The following is a 13,612-nucleotide window of genomic DNA, read 5'->3' as shown; positions in this document are numbered from 1 at the left end:
GGGGGGGGGGGTAAAGACCCCCCCCCCCCCCCCCCCCCCGGCTTCTTTATAGCCGAGGAAGCTGGCTCCATGCTGTATGCATCCAGCAGGCCAAACAGCATGGAGCCGGCTTCCTGGCTAATCAGGATGCCGGGAGGCGAGTCATTACCCGGCTTCCCAGCCAGTCAGCATTGAGCTAGTAAAACAGTATGGAGCCGGCTTCCCAAACAATCAGGAAACCGGGAGGCGGGTCATTACCTGCTCCATGCTGTTCGGCCCGGCTCCATGCTGATTGGCTGGGAAGCCGTCTTCCCGGCCAATCAGTATTGAGCCAGCCAAACAGTATGGAGCCGCCTTGCCAGGCAGCTAGTGATGACCCGCCACCTGGATTCCTGATTGGCAGGGAAGCCGGGCTCCATGTTCCCTCACAGCACTGCCGGTCAGAGAAAATCTCCCTCTGACCGGAAGTTCCGGTTATCGGGGGTAAGTTTCAGAATATTTCGCCCAAATACTCGGTATCGGTGCAAAAATTGAATTCCATGTTGAATTGGGGTGGGTGGGAACAAAAGGAAGCTATTAATTGCATACATTACACTTCAGCTTTAAAGAGATCCTCAATAATCTATATAAAAGTCTAATGACACAGCAGTGCTACGACTTATATAAACGGTCACCCACCACACTGGAACACGGCTTTTACATCCAGCTCAGCGGACAGGAAGAGGCATGGTTTGCGCTTCAGGGCCTGTAAAGTGCAACAGACACAGAGATAAACACACTTTTCACGCAGTCTCAGGCGTCACCCTTCATCAACTTACCTGTCCAGAGTGCAGCATGGCTGCCAGGTCTCTCCGACGGAGGAAAATAAAATGGGGAGACCCGTCCTTCAGTGCACCCCGGAGCATTCAGTGACCGGCAGTAATAAACCAGAGGAGACCGGCATCTCCTGAACACTGTGCGTCCTTTTTATGAGCGGGACTAAAGCACGATGTGCCAACAACACCACCGCTGTGCACAAAATGGCAACCTGACATGACTAGGTGTAGGCCATACTATGCGGCACATGGAAGACATTCATGTTTATACCAGGAGCTGGCGGCTGCCTCAATATAATTATACACAAAGCATGGCTACATTATACAACAATGTTACATCCGGGTATATAATTTACTCCAAACATGACGTATTTCTCCATTCTGAGTGGAGCTGGGAAAGTACCAAATCCTCCGTCAGATCTTCATAACTATCCGACACCCCGAAGGAGAATGATTCCTTCTCTCCCGGGCCAAGGGACTATATTCCGTCACTTCTGTGTCCTCTAGCAAGTTTAGAGGAGCGGATTTAGAATTAGAGGGCCACATTGCAGAATTCAAGTGCAAATACAAGCTTATTCCAATGATAAATGGTTTGCAATGCCAACATTGGGGGCGGGGGGCTGTAGCTCCGCCCCTTCATCAGAGCTTTGTAAAAATGAAACAAACAGTGTATGTGGACTCAATAATCAATCTATACTTATGTTTTAAGGCCCCTTTAACATGGGCGGTCCGATCGAGTCCGCCTGTCGGTTTTTCAGGCGGACCCAATCGGATGCCCAATGCTAGTCTATGGGCAACTGGGTCTAAACGCACAGGCGTTCCCCCCCCCCGGACTTCGGCCAGGTTCGGAAAAGCAAACACAACAGTGTTTTCCGTTTCAACGGACCTGATCGTGCTGGATTGGACGTAATCTGATGTCAATGGACACACGTGCACAGATCAGCCCATGTGAAAGGGGCCTTAGGATACGTTTGCACAGCATTCACTGCCAGCTGGCTCATGCAGTCCTGAATGGCTGACGGTGCACATTTACTTTAACAACATCCAGCTAGAGATTGATCGTTGAATCTACATTTGTCCCCAAGCCCTGATGAAGGTGCAGCACCCGAAACATGTTTCATTTGCAAAATTCAACACGTTTCATTGGAATAAACTTGTATTTGGATTAGAATATCACAGTGTGGCACTTCAATTGCAAATACGCTCATTCCTTCCCTTTACAAGCTCACCAACATGTTTTTTTCTTTCTTGTGTAATTAAGATGCAGTAAAGTGACAGCATAGGTGGGTGCATGCCTAGTGCCGGGGCAGTGCTGAGCTGCATGGAGTCTGCTGTCCCTGGGCCTGTGTGCATTTCCTCAAGGTAGGTCAATCAGCTGCTACTCAAACTAGCTCCACTGTATATATGTGTGTATGACCATGCTGGAAACAAGTGTAAGCTCCTCTGTACAGAGGCTGATGTGACTGTGGGGGGACATTAGAGTGTAAGCTCCTCTGTACAGAGACTGATGTGATTGGCTCAGTGTCCTCTGTACAGCAATGCGGTATATGTCAGAGCTATTTAATTGTATAACAACATCAGTTTCTTCCGGTGGAGTGAGGCCATACCGTCTCCATACACAGCATAGAACAAATGATGTTCATATCCAGCTACATTGTGGCCGTTTATTGAACTGTAGAGATGTAGACGAGCAGCGTGACTTGAGGTCAGCGTAGGGAGTGACATTCACAAAGGACCACCACTGCTAGGATACATTGCTGTCCTTATTAAAAAGGAGTTCCAGTGGACATTTTATTCTGTCCAAAGGTGATCACCACGCTGGAGTCTGTATGGGGGAGGGTGTTACTCTAGCAGGATCTGTTGAGGTTGGGCATCAATCATCATTATCATTTATAACTCTCATAATCATACTGCAAAATAAAGAAGCACTAGTACCGAACTCAGCAGATCAGCCATGAAGTTCCCTCTCCCTGCTGACCGAGCATGGAATTTTCAGTTGCATTACAATGACTACACATCCTAAACAGAGATCAGTGTCGGACTTCAACGGCCATTCCATCCAAAAGTGACATTTTAGTTGCAGGTAAAACGTGGAACGGTGAGACCCCGATGGCTTCCAAAATCTCTGGGAGACATCAATGGTGGGATCTTTGCCAAGTTGGAGGTGCCCATCCAGTATCCTCAAAAGGGGGCCAGACCTGAACTTGTAATGGAATGATCTTCTTGCCATGCTTGGTTTCCGATGTACCTGAACATTTTGGGTGGGAGCACCCACATTTTTTTCCCCACATTTTGGGTGGGAAGCCACCTTGAGGTGTTTCCAAGCCTCCTGGGTGCATTCTCCAGAACATAAAACGATGGGGAGCCCCCACATAATGGTCACATCCAGGAAATCAGCATAGAGATCTCACCAACAGAGTCCACAATGAAGTGAATTGAATTTTCCAGTAAATATTGAAATAATAAAATACCATTTTTGGGTGGACTGACCCTTTAAGTCCTCCCGTCTCCCAGAGCACCTTTGTCATTATACAAAAAACTTCTACATCTACGCAATGAGCATACACGGGCCAACTCTGTGTAACATACGTCATACGTAGTGACTGAAATAAGACATAGAATGCAATTCTGAAAGAAGAGGATTAACAATGACACGAGGGGCTTCCATCTTCATCAACCGGAAGTCACAATGTTCCCGGCCACCCCCCGCTGTGTTACACTCGCTGCAAGAAAATGCTTGGTTAGACCCTGGCTTGAAAGCAATGACCTGTCCTGGAAGGTAGCTACTAAAGCCTCTCGTCCCTTTTTTCTCTAGACACACACAACCCATCAAACTTTGTGAATTTTTTTGTTCTCGAGAGGCCATCTCAAAGAAAGATCTGGTGCAAAACTTGATGGAGAAAAAGCTACGGAACTGAAAAGAAAATCATAGCAAGAAACGGGGGAGAAAACAGAAAGATAAATTGAATCAAATAAAAGGAAGAAAAAGGAAATCGAAAGGAGGAAGAGAGAGAGAAAGAAAAGTGAATGAAACTCAAAACACACCTGTGCCAGGAGTTGCATAAATGAATCAACAATATCAGGATGGTTCCTGGGTCCTAAAAATATAATAAAGATGTAACTTAAGAGAAAAATTATACAAACAGCAACTTAATATCATATAAGTCATGTGATACAGAAAGAGATCACAGGGGGAGGTGGGTGGGGGTGGGGTGCTAGGATCGGAGGAGGAGGAGGGACGGGAGGAAGGAGGTGAGGAAAGAAGACATGAATCAACTCGAAACTGGTCAAAGTAAACAAAATCATGAGACTTGAAGAACCCAAAAACAGAACGAACAAAATCAAAAAGAAAGATGCTTTTGACCCTGACCATCCCGCACAAAATCAGACATCAGAGATGGAATGCGGTAAGGAGGACAACAGAGCCAGTTTTGCAGCGCTTGCTCCCTTGGCGGGCCTGAGCATTTGGGATAAGCTGCAAACTCTCGAGATGGCTGATCACCTTTACCATTGGTGTGAAAATCTTTAAATTCCTGAAATACAATATATGCCGGCCTCAACTGATCAGAATGTCTGAGGAAGGACTGTACTGCCCACGTAAACCAATCGTGCTCCCTATGGTTGGCCAACAGGCAGGTGGACCCATACATGAGAAGATGGTCCCCCCTTTTCTGCTCCTACTCCTTAGAGGAGACACTATAAACATGGAGGAAGGGGAGCATGGACGGTTCCTCCAGGAGTAGCCATACAGATATTTGATCCAGTATAATACAAGGAACATGGCTATGAAGCCACAAGTGATTGAAGATCAACTTCTCACAAACTCCAGCAATCTAAGTCTACGGGAAGGCCAAACAACCCCCTGCCACCTCCTTACGGGGCAACTGTGGCTCATTGTGTCGCACAGACTCATAGACAGATCATGTCCCTCAATACTAACGCCAGTAAATAGAGTTGTGGAGACCATTATGTAGCACTGCTCAACCATTCCCCGCCCCATTATTCAAGCAAGCCTGTTGGGTGCTTGGCAACACCTCTCCTGGTACAGCACTCCATGGTTGTCCAGCCAAGAAAGATCCTTTATTATATATCAAGGCACCCACTGTACAAATGGGGGGGGGGGACTGGATGGCATGTTTCAGCTTCACCCAGGCTGAGACATAACCATCATTTAAAGGATAAGTTCACCTTGTGCAAAAACTAAAGAAATGCATCATTAATAATATTTGTGTTCGGAGTCTCGTGTACCCCGACCCGTAACCCCCAACGCGCCCGCCATAAACCCGAATGATACCAGCCTCGTCAACCGAATACAACCTGAGGTGTGCCATGATCTTAAAGGTCAGTATGCCACATAAGGGGGCATACTCATGAAATGTTTGCCAGAAAAAAGGGGAAGGGAGGGAGGGTATGCCGGTAGATCGCTGCAGTGAGTCCTCCCCTCCTGAATTAGCCCCGAGCCACTCCGATTCCTCCCACAAATGCGGCTAATACCATTAGCCTCAAACATATAAAAATATGCATTTCTTTAATACTGGCATTCAAGCCTAGAAAGCATTGCAATGGTGATCACTGGATCAGACCTGCAGAGCTCCGGCTTCTGCACATTCTCTCCCAGGCAGAACTCGTACTGAGGTACGGTGTTTCAGTTAGGAGAGATGGGGGGGTTGGGGGAGGACGACTGGACTTCAAACTGCATTAAATTACCTCATACAGCATCCAGCCGTCCTCGCTCTAGGTAGATGCGAGAATATGGGCAAGCTCTACTTAGAGCGAGGACGGTTGGGCGCTGTATGAGGTAATTTAATGCAGTTTGAAGTCCAGTCGCCCCCCCCCCATCTCTCCTAACTGAAACACCGTACCTCAGTACGAGTTCTGCCTGGGAGAGAATGTGCAGAAGCCGGAGCTCCGCAGCCCTGATCTATGTTGCAATCACAGAGAAAGCAGTATGGCCGCCAATCGTGGAATGAGAATGGTAGTGGTTAGCATCTCTGCCTTGCAGCACTGGGGGTCCCCGGTTCGAATCCCGGCCAGGGCACCATCTACAAGGAGTTTGCATGTTCTCCCTCTGCTTGCGTGGGTTTCCTCCGGGTACTACAGTTTCCTCCCACACTCCAAAGACATGCTGGTAGCCTAATTGGCTCCTGTCTAAAATTGGCCCTCGTATGTGAGATAGGGACCTTAGATTGTAAGCTCCTTGAGGGCAGGGACTGATGTGAATGTGCAGTATGTAAAGCGTTGTGTATATTGTTGGCGCTATATAAATACCTGTAATAAATATATAATAGGGAGGTCCACCTCAAAGGTAAACGGGTCCCCATATCCCACTCTGAACCAGGAATGTTGAGCTTCTATGTTGCCGTCACAGAGAAAGCAGTATGGCAGCCAACCATGGATCAGAATGCTAGGGAGGTCCACCTCAAAAGGTAACTGGGTCCCCATATCCCACTTTGAACCAGGAATGTGGCCCCAGGATGTGGCACTGGCTGTTCATGACTGTTTTGGGAGACTTAGCGGTGTTAATCAGATCGGCTGCAATGGGCAACAACAAAGCCAGTCTGCCCTTCCTCCATTTTTATACGGTCTCCGCCATTGTTCAAGCTGGGCTCACATGGCGTTTGCACAAAAAGGTGAATATGTACACAGCAAGCAAGAGGAAAGCAGGATGGCGACAGGCACAGAGGAGCAGAGTCCATACACGAATAGATAACAGAAAAAGGATGCAGGGAACGGAAGTGGAAGGTACAGGCGATGGCAGCTTTGGTCGGACTTCCCATGCAAAGCTCCAGGACGTTCTCGGACAATGCCGAGTCTCCGGCATCACATACACTGTCCCTGGAAGCTGCTGACCTTTCCTCACAATGTATATTCTGATCACTGTCATACAGCTGGGACTGATAGGGTTAATATAGCGTATACAGAGGAGTCTTAACACGCCGATACATTGTGTGAATGTGCTTTAAATGTTGCCACAGAAAACACAATCAGAAAACGGCTCGAAGGGCTTGTTCACACCGAATGCAATCCCTCAAAAAACTTTCCCCTGCGTTCTGGGGATGGAGGGGGCATGGCGATGCATTGAATTCAATGGCACCGCTTCCACATCCCCCCCTCCCCGCCCGCAGTGTGATTGGACGCGTGGCAAAACTTTGCCTGCGTTCCGTTCCACTGCAAACGCAAGCTCTATTTTTTTGCATTTGCAGTGGAACGGAACACAGCAAAGTTTTGCCACGCGTCCAATCACACTGCGGGCGGGGAGGGGGGGATGTGGAAGCGGTGCCATTGAATTCAATGCAACGCCACGCCCCCTCCAGCCCCAGAACGCAGGGGGAAGTTTTGTGAGGGATCGCTGTGCGTTCCAGCAGCTACCGCTCTGGAACATCCTGCTGAGTCCGTGTAACACTTCCTACTTCTCACAGAGATCTCAGTACTCCCCCCCAACAATGCCTTCATCTGGTTTCCTCTCCAGAAGGACGGCGCCATGAGCCATATGCCTGGCTCATGGAGCGGACAGCCATAGCCTGAGTAGAAAAGCATGTGACATGCCAGCATGCTGCAGAGGAGGACCTTTGCAATCAGGAAAGCTCATGCTCCCTGCTAATTGGAGAGTCAAAACCTCTGCAGAGAGATTGTTGCTTCCCACAGAGGGCAAGGGTCCTTCTCTACAGCGTGCTGCAATATCCCCAATACAAAGGACACCGTTCCAGGTGACTGAACAGCGACTGGGTAATGGGTGTTCTGCTTCCCATTGGGCACATGAAAGCTCGGGTCGCACACTGCACTGATTTTGCTGAGCCACAACAAACGTTATTGGCACGTTTCACCTGCAATATGGGCTTACTCATGGGGTACGTGAGTGGGGAACCGTAGGGATCTACATACCTCATCCTGACACTCACAATGCGAATCACTAATTCCTTATGAGAAATGCACCTGGTCTAGTTGTGGCGCAGCAAAAAGATAGAGCGCAATGCATATTATATATATTTTTGGGAAAACAAATCAGATACCCTAAGACTTAATCTGGCAGCAGATTTGGTTTTTTTTTTCTTGAGAGTCCCTTAAAGATAACAATGAGGTCATACCCTGAAATAACTGTTGGTCATAGTTAACATGAGCTATCCATGCCGGGAGGGAAATACAATGATGGCTGCAGGTTGGCCAAACAGGATGAGACAATCATTCTTTCTGAAGTTGCATTCTATGATGAACATTGTGTACATGTTAATGATTCCGGGTTCTGATCTATCTTGTTGGTTACAATAATTAGTATTCCTTGCTTTGTTCTGATGGACCTGGGCACATCCTCACACATGGGAGACGCAGAGATCAAATCTCCATTACTGCAATTTCCCCGACACTGCAAAACATTTTCCTGGCTCTTACCCCTGAGGATGGACCACCCATAACACTTCATTATGTAGTTTCAAAAAGCAAAAAAGTCTAAGCTTTGCTGTCCAGCTAACATTACCATACTTCACATATCAGGATATGTACTGCAGAAGGCCGATGGTTTGGGAGCTCTGGCACCGTTAAAGTGAAGTCATGAGGATACACATTCTCAAATAATTCATCCCCACACAGCTACCTCCTCATGTATCACTGGCCCCTCCCTTTTAGATTGTAAGCCCTCAGGGGCAGGGCCCTCCTTACCATCTTGTCTTACGATTGTAATGTCTTCCTTATATTGTAAAGCGCTGCGCAAACTGTTGGCGCCATATAAATACTATGTAATAATAATAATAATAAATAATAATAATACAAACGTGGGAACTGCTATTACAGGCTTTTGGACCTATTGCAGGGCTTTTGGACCTATTGCAGGGCTTTTGGACCTATTGCAGGGCATCCCTACATAGTGAGCTGCTGCCCTGGAACAGGAAGGCAGGGCAGAAGTTGGCTGCATGCTTGTTTCATGGCAATGACTCACTAGTTGGTTACACCAGCACGATAGTCCTGCAGCCTGCACCTTTAAAAACCAAGTCACCGACGGAAGCTCTGATATTTCTCTCCTCTCAGGAAGGACACCCAGGCATTTTCAGGAGGTGGTAAGCAATGGTGGCATACATACTACAGTTGACATTTCTTTTAAAGAGATCCTCTCCTGCCTTTGACTCTTCGATCTTGAGATGTCATCCCTTGAGGTCTGCAGGGAAACGGACACTTCTGGTGCCGGTTCTTCCTGTGGACCTTCACAAGACCACTGTATCCTATAATGAGTGGAAATCAGAGGGAGGGCTGAGAGATTGACCCTCCAGGAAGTGTCGGTTCCCCTTCAGACTTCAGCAGACGATTTCTCAGGAACGGTGCAGAGCAGAGGCAAAGGTAAGTACTGTTCCTGGCAATTCTTTCTATAGCGTCTGGGTTGCTTTAAGTGAGCAGCTAGGCAGCTTCACCGTGGCCAGCACTCTATACAAAGCCCAGTAACCAAAAAGAAGTCGTCTCCCGGCTGAGGCAGCCGCACACAACTGACATCTGAGAATGTGTCACTGAATGCTTACACTGCTGTTCTGAATAACCCCACTTGTGTTTCATCGCCAAATCCTCCCGGTGGACCCGATCAATCACCAGCTCATTAAGACCTCTTACTAATCCACATTAATCAACACCTAGGAAGAGAACACGCTCATCGCGCTGAACACCCGGGAACAGCTGACAAAGGTCTCACATAGAGCTGGTGTAAGGTTCTGTGACGCCAATGGCGGTGTGATTAGTGGGCACAGTACCGTCACTTTCACGCCAGACGGCCTAAATTAATACTCAGCTGCTGCAAATTAATAAAAGCGGCCCTTCCTGCTCCAACCCGAGCGACATTCCGGATTCACAAAGGATTCTGAACGACATGTTGGATTGGAACGACTGGGATACAAATCGGCTCTACCAAGAGCTTCACTAATAATGTAGCTTTGGAAAACTCTTATAAAGTCCTCATGCTATGCTATAAACTCCGACTGCCTCTCCCCTGTGCCTTATGGGCCGTACCTCTCCCTGGTGGGAATGCCCTAATGTCCAAAAACTACAGATCCAAATATATAATCTTGCCAGGTTTCTTTTAGGACCCGTTCCCACTATGTGTGATGACTGGTGTTTTCCTGCACTTGATCAACGCATGTCACAACGAGGGCATATAGTAGGGATGCACCAATACCAGATTTTCGGTATCGAGTAACGATATTTTGCTTTTGGTACTCGCCGATACCCGTGCTTCCGCTGGCATAGAGTCGGCTTCACGGGCAATCAGGTAGCCGGGCGGCATGTAATGACATGCTGCCTAGCTTCCTGATTGCCTGGGAAGCCAGCTCCATGTTTGTTTGGCCGGGAAACCAGCCAATCATGAAAGCCAGGTGGCGAATAATGACCCGCCTCCCTGATTGGCTGGTAAGTCGGCTCCGTGATCCCCTACGGCACTGCTGGCCAGAGGAAATTTTCCGCCGACTGGAAGTTCTGGTATCAGCTGGTAAGCCTGCTCCATGCCAATTGGCTGGAAAGCCGGCTTCCCAGCCAATCAACAAGGAGCCAGCTGTTCGGCCGGCTCGATGTTGATTGTCCGGGAAACCGGCTTCCCGGCCGATAAGGAAGCCAGATGGCGAGTAATGACCCGCCTCCTGGACCTCCTGATTGGCCGGGAAGCCGGCTCCACGCTGATTGGCTGAAAAGCTGGCTTCCCAGCCAAATCAACAAGGAGCCGGCTGTTCAGGCCCAGCTCGAAGCTGATTGGCCGGGAAGCCGGCTTCTCAGAGAATCAGCAAGGAGTCGGCTGTTCGACAAGGAGCCGGCTCCCTGGCCAATCAGGAAGCCGGGTCATTACTCACCACCCGGCTTCCTGCTTGCCCAGGAAACCGGCTCCATGTTCCCCTACGGCACTGCTGGTCAGAGGAAATTTTCCTGACTGGAAGTTCTGGTATCGGGGAAGGTATCGAAGCATTGGGCGAGTTAAACATAATAAACGCAAGGCAGCGCCGGCACCCAGCAGACACTAACACTGGTCATATCAGCGTGCAGCTAGTGTAAATGGACCCTTACACCGTAATCTGAAGTACAATCCATGGGAAGCTTTGCTAAACAAACCGCTCATTTATCTGCCAAGGACGCTTTGTACTTGGACTATATGTGGTATACGTATGCTGTGTATATTGCACATGTATTCCCTCTTACTTGTTTATGAGTTCTCTTTCTCAGCAACAATGAATCATTTCCTTGTAAGAGAATTAAAGTAGAACTCCAGCCACAAATAAAAGAGATAATGGGCACACACAGGAAGGAATCGGAGAGCTGACTTTAACATTGTATCTGGAGTTCTGCTTCACAGTCCTCTCACATGTGCCTCAATACAGAGCGGCAGGATTTTTAGCATCATTCTTACAGCACCCAACAAACCGGAACATTGAAAATAAAAAAAACACTTTGCAACTGGAATCCTCAGATGTGACTATTTACACCAGACAGTAATCCTGATATTTTCTGCATTCATCTATTTATTCATGGCGTGTTTTCCAGGAACATTGTCCTGCACAGGGCTTAATATGAACCCCTTCCCACCAGCCCAGAGGTGTTACATGGCTTTCCCGATCATGTGATCACTGCGCTTGGCTGTCACAGTGCTCACATGATCGGGAGCCTGTCCTACAGCGTGGTCTCTGTGCTGCGGATGTGCAATCAAGCATGCTCCCAGCACAACACATACATGCGGCAGGACAGAATGAGGCCAACTTCTATGCTGCCGCATATATACATAAGGCCAGCGGGAAGGGATTAAAGGACCACTAAGACTGTCCTGGAACCGGATCTGAACCCAGGACATCTGCTGTAGCTCTACCTGCTGAGCCACCTTAGAAGCTCGGATAGCTCCTTGCCTGACCTCCTGTGTAATCCTCATGTAAACCTAGTTTCTGCTGAACGCCTTGCTCCTCCCTTGCCCTTCTTATTTAACTCACGCCTCTGCACTTCCTGTTTGCCAGATTATTGTGCTCCTGCCAATATCTTGCTTCCTGCTCCCTCTGTGATACAATCCTGTCATACTGCTACCCGTGTACTGACCTTTGGCTGCTGATTCACCGACTACTCTCATCATCTTCCGCTTCATACCCGATACCTTTGGCTCCTGACCTTGGCTTGTTCGCTGACTACGCTTCTGCCTTAGGGTTGCCACCTTTTCTTAAGCAAAACCCGAACACTCTAGCAACGCGCAAACATTTTTTTGGGGGATAATTCTTATTCATATAGAAATAGCTCCAACCATTCATGTGTAAATATCCCACTTGGGACTATTTTCAGCGGGGGGCCAGTAGCCCCTATCATAATTTTGGTTGCCACTGTCTGCCTGACATCTTGTGTCCGGGTTTCTGCTGCCATGAAACCCGAACACAGCATTCAAAACCCGGACTGTCCGGGTGAATCCTGGACAGGTGGCAACCCTATTCTGCCTGCTCCTCCACTATTACGTCTGCTTGTGTACCGAACCCGGCCTGTTATACAACAAATTGCCTGCTGCTTCAGCTACTGGACTCTGAGCCTGATCCAAGATCGTGACAAAGACCTTGTATTCTGTATGTGGTTGGTATGTTACTTTTCGGTATATGATTCCTTTTGTTTGTTTCACATACCTCCATTTAGATTATTCTCCACATTTACTGTACATGCGGGCCAAGCTGTCCAGCAAGAGTGACAGTTACAGACCATATACCACTGTATTATCTTGAAGAGTAACATCTGCTTCTTCTATTCTATATATTATTTTATTATTATTATAAGCACGGCTACACAACCACGTTTCAACCTCCAACACCCCTATGAGATGAGAGCGGTTCGGTCCTGGCAGAATCCTGGAATAGAGACAGGAAGTGGTTACACCGTACACAGCTCCGGTGTGAACTAACCTTGCTGAAACAGGGACAGAGTCGTCGACGTGACCAGCAGGAAAAGTGCTTTGATCGGAGGGAAGTGCGCCGGCTCGTGTGCGAAGATGTGAACCAACTGCCAGAGAACACAAAAAAACCCACACACAAGGTTTAGAACTGGGAACAAACAAGTAAGCTTCAACCTGCAGTCCAATAATACCAGTGGATGTCAACCTACCATATACAGGTGAAACTCGAATAATTAGAATATGGTGCAAAAGTTCATTTATTTCACTAATGCAACTGAAAAGTGGCCTTAAATGTGGCCCTTGATGTCACCAAAGGGCCACATATATTATTCAACACTACAGAAGACCGTCATAGATTGAAGGAAATGGTCAGAGATAGTTTTACAGGAGGGGTTGGGGAATGAAGTCACGCTGGAGGAGACAAATCAGAGACGGGGGACATGTTTCATGAGACCACTAGAGATTACTGATCTTACAGGCTCTTTACAAATCAAAAACTACAGATTTCTGGGGCCCAAGGGCCGCACTGCAAACGCCAAAGGGCCACGTGTCCTTCAGGCTGCATGATGGGCACTGGGGGGTTTAAACCAATGAATAAAACAAACTTGTCAGGACAAAAATATGAGCTGACAACTTGTTTCATAGATCAAAGTCCCCCGCTCAATTATTCAAATTTTCTACAAAAGCTGAGTTCGGTCAACCGCTTCCATCTTCTGAGACTTCCTATTGGTTAGTGAAGCTGCTCATTTTATTAAAAGACCAATAGGCAAGCTCAGGAGAAATGGGTGGAGTCAATGCTGAATATCTGTATATAACTTCAGCAGTCCATTAGTTAAAAGTTAACTGGTCGCCATCTGAGGTGCATGCAAGTGTGTTGCCCCCCAAATTAAAGGGTAATTGCAGTTTTCTAGTAAATGAGGAAACTGAAATTGCCCCCCCCCACTGGTGCCCG

At 47.8% G+C, this 13,612-nt stretch overlaps 1 protein-coding gene across 2 annotated transcripts in view; it reads right to left on the bottom strand.

Moving 5' to 3' along the window:
• IPO13 (importin 13) overlaps positions 1-13,612 on the bottom strand; it is a 61,464-nt gene that overhangs the window by 12,692 nt on the left and 35,160 nt on the right. For both annotated transcript variants that reach the window (XM_018558968.1, XM_018558969.1), the window contains exons 14-16: positions 12,671-12,767; positions 3,840-3,892; positions 658-724 (exon numbers count right to left, since the gene is read on the bottom strand). In XM_018558968.1, coding sequence (XP_018414470.1) covers positions 658-724; positions 3,840-3,892; positions 12,671-12,767 — 217 coding nt within the window. The remainder of the gene's footprint in view (positions 1-657; positions 725-3,839; positions 3,893-12,670; positions 12,768-13,612) is intronic.

Source organism: Nanorana parkeri, unplaced genomic scaffold, assembly GCF_000935625.1.
Source record: "Nanorana parkeri isolate BGI_ZX_2015 unplaced genomic scaffold, ASM93562v1 scaffold371, whole genome shotgun sequence".
Lineage (NCBI taxonomy): Eukaryota > Metazoa > Chordata > Amphibia > Anura > Dicroglossidae > Nanorana > Nanorana parkeri.
Note: the sequence above shows the minus strand (reverse complement) of the source record. Positions and strands in the feature narration are given on the sequence as shown.